The 11,777-nt window shown below is 47.3% G+C and overlaps 2 protein-coding genes across 2 annotated transcripts; one reads left to right on the forward strand and one right to left on the reverse strand.

The window, feature by feature from the left end:
• The first annotated feature begins 4,359 nt into the window (after window positions 1-4,359).
• LOC102382088 (olfactory receptor 52K2-like) lies at window positions 4,360-5,286 on the forward strand. The gene has a single exon (XM_006032097.1). The coding sequence runs from the start codon at window positions 4,360-4,362 to the stop codon at window positions 5,284-5,286; it is 927 nt and encodes a 308-aa protein (XP_006032159.1).
• A 5,059-nt stretch (window positions 5,287-10,345) lies between these two features.
• LOC102382335 (olfactory receptor 52K1-like) lies at window positions 10,346-11,284 on the reverse strand. Its single transcript, XM_006032098.1, has one exon. It carries the CDS (start codon window positions 11,282-11,284, stop codon window positions 10,346-10,348), a length of 939 nt encoding a protein of 312 aa, XP_006032160.1.
• Between the last annotated feature and the right edge of the window lie 493 nt (window positions 11,285-11,777).

Below are 11,777 nucleotides of genomic sequence, written 5' to 3' on the forward strand. Positions count from 1 at the left end.
AAAATTTGCCATATGTAGATATTTGCATTTAGTGAACATACCCCCTGCGGAGGAATAAACTTTTCTGCCTGCCTGTCTCGCTGATGTAGGGATACAGCCTCAAACCTCCCACTCTGGTTACAGATTCTGGCTGCAGGAGGCACCTGGTCTCCATGGTAAGAGGGTTGAAAATTCCTGAGGGAGGGGGGAGAACTTGCTCATACTCTGTCCTGTGTAACCCTAAACTCTCACCTGAGGGTGCTTACATTTTTAAACTGACCAACCAGTGTCAGCCATGGTGTGAGAATACTGGTTTATGGTTGGTCCAAGGAATGAGGTCAGAAAGGTTATTTAAGGGTCCCTCCATATTGGGGGAAGGGAGGAAGAGGCATCTTGAAACTCACTGACATACCATGAACTGCCTGCCTGCAAGGGAAGCTCCATCAGCCTCTGGATGATATTTGTGAGCAACTTACCTGAAACTTATCTAGAAATATAGCTTACTGTAACGCAGAAGTGTGTCAAAAGGTTACCAAGCCATATTGTTTTCTCTGGGTTATTCTTTGATGCTTCTCTAACCTGTACTTCTCCCCTTGCCTACCCTCTCTACCCAATAAAGCTGTTCACTATAACAAGCGTTGTGGTACCTGCATGAGAGGGATTGGGCATGCCTTTTCTATTCTCTTGGCTCAGTTGACTAAGGGAGGTTACTTTCTATACTTCAGGTTACTAGAAGCACTCCAAGATCCCAAGGTCTGCAGGGCTTGTGTATCCTGGGCAGCACGGCCCAGATAAAGGCCTGCATCCAGGTGGTGGCAGCGGTACCCCAGGCTTGTGGGTGTGCTCCAGGAAGGGGTTAACCAGAAGTTGGTGTCCCTGGGGAGGCATCTGAAGCTGGGTTTTTGGTGGGGTGCAGTGAGGTGGGTATCTTGGTGCAGGAGCACCCCCTACTGGCCCGCCACACCCCCTCTCAAATTGTGCTTTGCTAAACTAACCCACCCAGGCTCCTTTTACCTCTTTCATGAGAAAAGATCTCACTCCCTTAACCATGTTAGTGACCCTTCACTGAGCTCTTTCCACTTTAAGTTCATCTTCTTTGTTCACTGGTGACCAAAACTAGACACAGAATTGCAGACATGATTTTGCCCATATCTAGTACCGTGGTATTAGTACCTCCTTGTCTCTACTGCATATAACCCACCTAATACACCCATCCTATATAGAGACAAGTTTTCAGTGGGGTGTGTGCACTTTTGCACATTTGTTCCTTAGGTGTGCAAACCCTGCCATATAGACATGCCTCATGGGGTATTTGCACACTTTGTCCAGATTCTGATTCACCTTGTACACAAAATATCAAAAAAAAATTAATGCAGGCATCTATAACAAGGAATGGCTAGATTTACTATTCATGGGTATTCCCGAGGCTGGATAAAAGATTGTCCTGTGCAATTATTGCAGTTCCTGAAGTCCCGACTGAGCACAAGGCCCATAAACTCTGGGGGATTCCTTAACATATATAAACACTTCCACCCAGTCGGTCCTGGTAAACTAAACAGTCCTCCAGTTTGTATGTGATCACAGCATTTACGGAAGGCAAAGACAACCCAGCCAAGGTCACACCTGTAGGCTCCAGGTGAGTTGGGGTGGAACATATTTAATTTAACCTGAAGTTCTGTTGATATAGGATTTGTAAAGGCGGGAAACTTTGAGACAAATCTTGTTCTCTGTCAAAATGGTGTAAATATAAATAATACCACCTACATCAACAGAGCCAGCCTGGATGTAATATTAATGTAAATGGCACATCTGCACATCCACTTTAATGTGCATTAGCCTGTTTTAATGTGCATTACATGAGTATTAAAATAGGCTAATATACATTTTTCTAGTACCTCACAATGGAGGTACTAGATCTAATGTGCATTTCCTAGAGTGCATTAATGAATGTGTAGACACCCATTGTCTCCCTTCCCCATCTCTGAAGGCAGATTAGTAGCATTGATACATATGGCTGGCTATACTTGCTAGGTCAAGGTATCACATCAGTGCTCTAAGCACACTGAAAGACATTGCACCCTAGGCCACAGCATCAAGGCAGATGCTGACAAGAGCCAGAGAGGGGAAAACTCAACTCTGATGCACTTCAGCTGAGGTTCAATCCTTGTTCTGCCACTGTTGGTCAAACACTGCAGCCCCGCTTGCCCTGGGTTCGATGGCCCTTTATTTGTTACCAAACAGCTTTCATTTTTCTGGTACCAGCATGCAGTGTTGTTGTCTATGTGGTGATTGAGGAAACACAAGAAGCAAGGAGGGTTTGGGTGATCTATTTTTGGGGACAGACATCTAGTTGGAAGAGACGTTAGACAAGCTTTGGAACACAATGCGCTCTTGTGTTTGGAAAGCACATCGTGAGCATATTCATTGTAGAGATCAGGTTTGCATCCAGTTTTGGGTGCCACACTTGAAGAAGGATGCAGAGAATCTTGGGAGGGTTCTAAGAAGGCCACTCCTATGGTCAGAGGCCTGCAGGTAAGGCCCTACATGGAGAACGTGAGGGACCTACATCACTTCAGCCTCCTCAAGAGAAGGCTGAGAGGTGATCTTGTGGCTGCCTATAAATTCATCAGGGGAGGGCAGCAGGGAATAGGAGATGCTGTATTTACTAGGAACAATGGCCACACACTGACAGACAGCAGATTTAGGTTAGACATTAGAAAGAACTTATTTACAGTGAGGGTTAGCAGAATCTGGAATAGGCTTCCAAGGGAGGTGGTGCTCTCCCGTACCCTGGGGGTCTTCAAGAGGAGACTGGACAAGCATCTAGCTGGGGTCATCTGACCGCAGTGCTCTTTCCTGCCCAGAGCAAGGAGTCAGACCCAATGACCTACTGAGGTTCGTTCTGCCCTTCATATCTATCAATCTATTCAGGTCATTTTCTAGGGACATTTTAAAACCTTCAGCTTGCTGTGTACAAAAAGAAATTGCAATTACAAGAAAAATTCTGAGATGCAATTAGCTACATATGGGTCTTAAAGACTCCAAACTGGATAAGTGGTGTTTGATTTAGCAATGGGACTGAAAGAGCTATGATAGTTTCTCCAATTTATGGAAAACTTGGGAGAGTCCAGTGGAGGGTAATGAAAATGGTTTGGGGGGTGATGCATATGACTTGTGAGGAAAGGCTGAGGGAACTGGGCTGATTTAGCTTGGAGAAGATAAGACTGAGCGGGGATTTGATAGCAGCCTTCAACTCTCTGAAGCATAGTTCCAAAATTGAATATTAGGAAAAACTTTCTCACAAGAAGGGTAGTAAAGCACTGGAACAGACTATCCATAAAGGTTGTGAAATCTTCACCCTTAGAGGTTTTGAAGACCCAGCTCAACAAAGCCTTGGCTGGGATGGTGCAGTTGAGGCTGGTCCTGCTTTGAGCAGGGGGTTGGACTAGATGTGAGCTCCTGAGGTCCTTTCCAGCCCTCATTTTCCATGATTCTAATCCCAGGGTCAGAATGGACTGCAAAGGCCCAATCTCCTATTTGGATGCAGGAAACATGGATATTTCCTACTGCTGCATTTCCATGCAAGCAATTGCTGCAGCTGCTGCTGGGATGCGTTGGGATACAAGGGGAAAGAGGATTCAGCGATCTCTCTGAGATGCCATGTAAATGATTGAGAACCTTTAGTAAAGCACTGGCCCAAGGACTGACATCCGTGTCCCGGTGCATGCATTTCATGCCCTGCTTCTGTAAGGCTGGGGGCTGCAGCTGCAAAGCACAGAACAAGGAGCAAAGCTGACTGCCTCCTAGGCAGAATGTGCAGATAGCAGAGACCAGGGTTAAGCGTGAAGCTTTCCAATCCTAGCCTGGCACTGGGCAGTGACTGAAACCAGAGGGTTGAGAGGGATAGGATGGATTTTTGCCGTGGCCCTGCAGGCTCAGATCGCTCCAAACTGTTCCTGATCGATGCTTATGTGACTTTTTTGTTATGTCCTCCAATGATGGAGAGCCCATGGTCTCCATAGGCAACCTGTGCTGCACTATCCTCATCTCCTAAAGCAGGGGTGGCCAACGGGCAGCATGGGTACCCCAAATGGCACAAGAATCCTCTGTGTGCGCCACGTGGCAGATCTAGGAAAGAAGAGGCAGCCCAGCAGCATAAAGGGCAGGAAGCAGAAAGCTGAGGAGATCATTCAGGGATCACAGAGTAGGGAGCAGAAAGCAGGGCAGTGGACTGGGCAGAGGAAAGCAACTCTTCACCCAAAGAACCTAGAAAGTTGTCCCCTTCAACTGCTCACACATGTCCCACTGACTGGTGGCCCTAACTGGCCGTGTTGTTTCCATTGCAGCCTCTGACATGGTGCAGGAGACCAACCAGGCACCATGTCCCATTACAACCACTCCAACCCCTCCACCTTCATCCTGAAGGGCATCCCCGGGCTGGAGGCCAGCCACTTCTGGATCGCCTTCCCATTCTGCATCATGTACTGCATAGCACTGCTGGGGAATCTCACCATCCTCCTGGTCATCAAGTCTGAGCCCAGCCTGCACCTGCCAATGTACTACTTTCTCTGCATGCTGGCTGGCATTGACCTGGTCCTCACCACCGCCACCGTGCCCAAGATCCTGAGCATCTTCTGGTTCCAATCCCATAGGATCTGCTTCCACTGCTGCGTGATCCAGATGTTCTTCATCCATGGCTTCTCCGCCGTGGAGTCTGGGGTGCTCTTGGCCATGGCTTTTGACCGCTATGTGGCTATCTGCAAGCCCTTGCACTACACCAACATGTTGACCAACTCAGTCATTGCCAAGATTGGGTTGGCTGCTGTTGTGCGTGGCATCGGCCTGATGACCCCCCTGACATGCTTGGTGAGCAGTCTGTATTACTGCAGGAGCAACATCATCTTCCACTCCTACTGCGAGCACATGGCAGTGGTGAAGCTGGCATGTGGTGACACCACACCTAACAACATCTACGGCATCACAGCTGCTACGTTTGTGGTGGGCTCAGACTCCATCTTCATCACAGTTTCCTACATCCTGATCCTGAGGGCCGTCATGAGCCTTTCCTCCAAGGAGGCACGGCTGAAGTCCTTTGGCACCTGTGGTTCCCATGTCTGTGTCATCCTGGTCTTCTTCATCCCAGGACTCTTCTCCTTCTACACGCAGCGTTGGGGCCAGCACATCCCTACCCACCTCCATATCCTGCTGGCGGACCTCTACCTGCTGGTACCACCTATGCTCAACCCCATCATCTATGGGATGAAAACCAAGCAGATTTGGGAGCATGTGCCCAGGCTGTTCTGTTGAAAGAGATTTGAGACTGGGTCCTGATTGAAGCTCGCTCTGAATGCCAAACCCCTTGCTCTTCCTTAGTGGTGCCTCTGGTATGACTACAGAAGTTTTAGGGTTGTTGGGTGTAGCTGTGTTAATCTAAAAGCATAGGCAGACAAGGTTCTTTGGGTAGAAGTGATATCTTTTATTTGACCAACTAAGTTGATGGAAAAATTGGCCTTTGTAAGCCTTCAGGCACAAACCCTGAAGAAGGGTGTTTGTGCCCAAGAGCTTGAAAGACCAATTTTTCCAATGATTTAGTTGGTCTACTAAAAGATATAACATCTACCCAAAGAAACTTGTCTTCTTCCATGTAGCACTTGAGAGAAGACTGTTACCCTCTTGGAAGCTAAACTGTACTCACCTGGTGTCCATCCCTCTCTCCATCAACATCTACCCAGACATCTACCTTTCTCTATTTGAACTTCTGCCCAGCTTGGTTCCTCCTGACTTCAGCTAGAGTCAGCATGAAACCTGGTCCTAAATGTTTATTTGATCTTGCAACCATACCTCATAACTTTATTTGAGCCATCAAGTTAACCTCAGGCAGACTCTAGAAGAACATTGACGATCTCTTCTATGCTCGTTAAGGTTATTGTTAAAGAATCTGAGATTACTGTAAGTCATAGTAACAGGTTGACACTCTCCTCCTTCCTTACTAATATCACTGTGTTTCAAGTTGATTTTTCTTTTCCTTGACTGTCTGTATTTTTTCTCTTCCTCTTCTTTATACATGTAATAATATTTCAGTATTACACATATATATATTTTTTTTAAATTTTGCAATACTAAATATACACAATTGCACAATTGTGGGAGGAATGGTGAATAAATTATTTTATTTAGTTAGTATATGCGGTTTTGGCATATTGTTTTGTCAGAACCCATTGTTCATATGCCTATAGTACAGTGGAGGATTACAGAAGGCAGTCTGTCAATCATTCTGTAAGTAGGTCATGTAATTAGGTCACGAGGGGAAAACTCCAGTGCCCAGTGACTATATATTAATGACCTAGAAAAAGTTCCCGCCAATTTGCAGCTTCTTTGCACGGTGCCTTTCTTTTGCATCTAAGAAATGCTCGGTGCAAAGAGTTCCCGCCATTTGTATTCTAATTCGAGCCCCATTATTGGCTTGCGTGAAATTATGGACACGTGGCAGCTAGCGATTGGCTTGCTAGCCTTATAAAAAGCTTGAGCAGTTTCCGCCCAAGTTGGAGAACTCCACACACACCTCGTGGAGAACTCTGAGTACACTGTGGAGCCTAGCAAACTCCACGCGTGTTTCAGAGCGAACTTAGCAGCCTGATCAACCACTAAGGACTCCCCGTCACTGACCCAAGGGGGCCTAGCACACCCCCACCTGAGACGTAAGACGACTGCCGGCCCGAATACCCCGAACACCCTGACACATTTGCAGACCGACCAAACCAACTTTGTAATTTCTGCCCGACCCAAGTTTTACAACTGTAATCGAAGCAAGTTTCTGACCTGCACTGTACGAGCAGTGTAAGTAAACAATCTTTTGTTCAATCCAAACGCTTGAGCACCTGATTCCACTCCAAGCATCACAAGTACCCGCCCACCGATTAGGGCTCCTAAAGCCCCGAACCCCGTGCCGCGGCTCTCGGCGGCGACATGTTTCAGCCATCTTAAGGCAATGTCATCACCAGTATGAAGAGCTTGACAGCCATCAAGTATCACTGTAAATGGACACAAGTCAATAATGTGGGACATGGTTTGAACTTTTCCACAAGTTGCAACATTTAATAAATGATTAAAGCACAAACTTTGGAAGTTGAGGAAACTCCTGCTCTGTGGTCAAGCCCATTATTTATTATGTCAGTGATCCTCAGTATAATGGCAGTGCTGAAGAGCTTGGGACTGACTTTCAAACTTGAATGCTGACATTTGGGAAATGTGCTTTTCAGTCACTGAGTGTCTTAAGAAACTCACCACAGGTGTCTCTCCTCACTAATGATTCACAACACTTCCATCCCATTTTTGAGGGTAGATGCCAAAGCATTTGTAAGCAGAAGTTCAGGGTAGTTGTGGGACTAGGAGTTTCAGGACTTTCCTGAGAGATGGGAGAACTGGGTTATCAACTCTCCTGAAACTGAGGAAATTGGAACCTACATTTCCCACAACCCAGGAGAGTACCCTGATCACCAACTATTCCATAGGCGAAATGTCCTAGTCTCTGTTGCTAAGATGGTTTAAACATTTGACCTTAGACTAGGGCTGTCTACACCGTGGGCTGTACACCCCCAGGCTGCATGTTGTGCCAGCCACACACTGCACTACGTGCCCTCCTCTCATGGGAACATCCCCCTTCCCCCGGCACTCATACCCCCATATCATATGGACCCTCTGTTTAACCCCCTTTCATGTAGATCCCTAGGGGACTTTGCAGTCCAAAGGCCCATCATGACTGTTTCATCTGCTAGTGCAGGTCCTATTTCAAACCCTCTTTGATGCCCAAACTCTGCTTAGATGACCAAAGTTTAAACTGTCACAACCCAAAGTTGTGATTTTTGTTTTGTGTGTGCTTTGGCACTGCTAAATTATTTTCCTGCCAATTTGTAGCTTTCTTTGCAGTGTGCATTTCTTTTGCATCTGAGAAATGCTCGTTGCAAAGAGTTCCCGCCATTTGTATTCTAATTCGAGCCCCATTATTGGCTTGCATGAAATTATGCACACGTGGCGGCTAGTGATTGGCTTGCTAGCCGTATAAAAGGCTTGGATGGTTTCCGCCCAAGTTGGAGAACTTGGGGAACTTGGAGAACCCCCGCAAGGGAGGACTCCACGAACACCAGGAGGAGGAGACTTCACGCTGTGTGAAGATCTCTAAGCGCTGTGGAGCCTATTGGACCCAGCGTATTTCAAGCAGGCAACAGAGGTCTGATCAGCCTCTAGCCTCTCCCCGTCGCCGATTAATTCCTAGACGTATCCCTTCCTGCGCGCAAAAGAAACGGACCCACGGAGCGAGCAAGTTTGTAGTGGCGCAAAAGAAACGGACCCACGGAGCTTCAACAACTCTGTGGGAGAGAGCGAGCTTGTTGTAGTCCTCAAACGAGGATTTAATCGGAGCTGTGCCTGGAAAACTGTCCAGCCTACACCGCGACCATCTTCGGTGTAAGTAAATAATCTTTAAATCAACCATTACGCGTCCGTCACTAATCCTAGCGTGTCGCCCGTTCTCTCCGACCCCGCGTGCCCGGGCTGCTGGCCACAGCCCGTGTGCGCAAAAGGGCCGTGGATCCCTCCCGGCCCGCACATAAACATTTTTGTGTTTAAAGAACCAGTTTGAATTCAGGCTTGGATCTTTTGAAAACTTTAGTGCATCAGCTGAATTTCAATCCCAGGGCTGTAAAAACCTCACTCGTCATCTTTGTCTTGAGGCTTCCATGATCTGAGGTGTCGGGCCCTCTTGTTTGCTGTGAGTAAAACTTATGATCTTCACCACCTCCCTCTACTGCATCCATTGCCATTATCAACATGCCTTAATACTGTTAATTATTCAGGGTATCACAGTACAGCTCAGAATGGAAGTGAAAAGGATGAATCAGAGAGTAATTGGAGATCCTTTTCTCTATCTGATATGCCTTGAAACTGGCAGCTTGAAATAGCTGCCTAGAGTGGGAAAAGAAAGTATTCCTGTCTAGGAGGAATCTTTATAAGACTTATTATTTCATGAAAACACATGATGCAGATATTTTCATGCATGGAACATTATCAACTCTCCTTGGAGGGGGAAGGGCTTGTGGGACTGGTTCTGTAATCACTTAAATTATTCAGAAAGAATCAGCCAGGAACCAGAGATCTGCATGTACCTTATGCAAAAATAGAGAGTCTTGTTGCACCTTACATTAGTACGTGTTACATTTAGACTGTAGGAAGCATTCTTCTCACCAGTGACATGTTAATGCTTACTACAATCTATGCATGGACTGTAGTACCACTTTGGAGTCTTGAACCAGCTCCAGGGCTAAGACCAAAAATCAACTATTTTTAGGTCTCAGGCCTGAGATCCCACCAGAGCTGGTTCAAGACTCAGATGCAGTCTCAGGGCTGAAATAAAAAATCTGTTGATTCTATTTCATAGCCCTGGGATGGCTCCAAAGTCAGTGCAAGGTGACTGAGTGGTGCGGGAGGTGGGACTGACCCGAGAACAACACTGGAGTCAGTCCCAGCTCCTGCACTGCATAGGGGCCAGTCCCAGCCCCTGCACCAGACTGGAACCTTGAAATGGCAAGGCTATAATGCAGTGGGGAGAGCAGAAAGGGGGATCCCAACACCACAGGGAATGTTCCAAGGAAAAAAAAGCACCCCCCACATCATGACCCTTTGGGACCTCCCTGGTAAGGAAGAGCAGAACGAATTTAGAGTGGTCCAGCAAATACACACCAAGTCACATAAATGCTTTATCAGTCCCTCATTATGAACTGTGTAAATGGGCTGCTGAAAGATCTAGTCAGCTGCCCTGCAGCTCCACACTACCCTGCACAACTGTGCGCCACACTCCCTCACGTGTGGAACAGCAGGGAGGGGGAGTGGAGCAGAGCACAACCCAGAGTGGTGGCAGAGAGGAAAGCAGGGTAGGACCCAGAGTTGCGGGAAGGAGTATGGGGATGGACCTGGAGTGGTGGGGCTAGGGTGCGGGGCCAGATGCTGGTCTCTGTACCCACCCCCACCCCCCTCCCCATCATTCAGGATGGGTATTTTGCTAGTTATTAATATATTTAAGCTAAAGGTAGGATACAATATGTTTGGCAGATCTATTTTAAGGCCTTCTTTTATAATGTCTCTTTTCAGACCTTGTGCTCTGTTTAATTGTGCATCTCTGCTTAACTGGGCATGTTGATTGCTTCCTGTCCCTTTTGACCAGGCTGGTTGTCCTGTCTAGACACAGTTCAGTACAGGTCATTCAGAAACAGGCTTTCAGCCCTTCTGCTTTAGTCAAATTTCTTCAGCTTTGCCAAGCCTCAGAATGAATGAGGAGTTTGGCGTGAAGCCTGAGCTGGGATCAGGACCTGGCCTATGTTCCCTTTTGACAGAACAGCCTGAGCACCCGCTCCCTGATCTGCTTGGTTTTCATCCCGTAGATAATGGGGTTGAGCATGGGTGGCACCAGCAGGTAGAGGTCTGCTATCAGGATGTGGAGGTGGATGGGAATGTGCTGACCCCAGCGTTCGGCATAAAAAGAGAACAGCGCTGGGGTATAGAACATCAGGATGATGCAGATGTGGGAGCCACAAGTGCCAAAGGACTTCAGCAGTGCCTGCTTGGAAGACAGACCCATAACAACCCTCAGGATCAGGACGTAGGAAATGATGATGAACATGCAGTCTGAGAACACAACAACAATGGCAACTGTTAAGCCATAGATGTTGTTGGTTATGATGTAGCCACATGCCAGCTTTGCCACTGCCATGTGCTCACAATAGGAGTGGCTGACAATGTTTGTCCCACAAAAGTGCAAGTTGCCCAACATGCACATCAAGGGGGTCATCATCCCAATGCCACGCACAAGGATGGCCAATCCAATCTTGGCAATGACTGGGTTAGTCAAGATGGTAGTGTAGTGCAAGGGCTTGCAGATGGCCACGTAGCGGTCAAAAGCCATGGCCAGCAGCGCCCCGGACTCAAGGATGGAGAAGCCATGGATGAAGAATATCTGAACCATGCAGCAGTGGAAGCAGATTTCATGGGAATGGAACCAGAAGATACTCAGGGCCTTGGGCACAGTTGTGGTAGTGAGGACCATGTCAATGATGGCCAACATGCAAAGAAAGTAATACATGGGCAAATGCAAGCTGGGCTCAGACTTGATGACCAGGAGGATGGTGAGATTCCCCAGCAGTGCTATGCAGTACATGATGCAGAATGGAAAGGCGATCCAGAAGTGGCTGGTCTCCAGCCCAGGGATGCCCTTCAGGATGAAGGTGGAGGGGTTGGAGTGGTTGTAATGGGACATGGTGCCCGGCTGATCTCCCAGACCATCTCAGAAGCTGCAATGGAAACCATCTGACCAATTAGGATCAACAAAGAACAACCTAAAAATGCTACAGAATAGACACAATGTTATGAGTAGTCCCTTCCTGTCTTGTGCCCCTCTGAGATGCCATCCCAAAGGATTCAGTTTACTCCTCTATCTCAGCAGGAGTCATTGTGAAGAACCCAGCTGGAGTTGGCCTCAGTGTTCCCAGGTAGTTACTCATCATGGAGCAATGCTCAAACATCTCATTCCCTGGGACACCCCTCACTTTTGGGATATTGCTCACCAGCTGTGGTGATGTCCCCTGATATGGGAAAGAGGCCTGGCCTTATGGGCTGTAACATCCTGTTGCATGTGTTGGCTACAAATGTCCAACTCGGGATCCTTAAAATTCTGGTTTATTAGGTGGATTGAAACACTGTAATGAGTTAAATCATAAACCTTGGGGCTGGTCCCCACACACACACACACA

The sequence above is a fragment of the Alligator sinensis genome, unplaced genomic scaffold (genome assembly GCF_000455745.1).
Source record: "Alligator sinensis unplaced genomic scaffold, ASM45574v1 scaffold364_1, whole genome shotgun sequence".
Lineage (NCBI taxonomy): Eukaryota > Metazoa > Chordata > Crocodylia > Alligatoridae > Alligator > Alligator sinensis.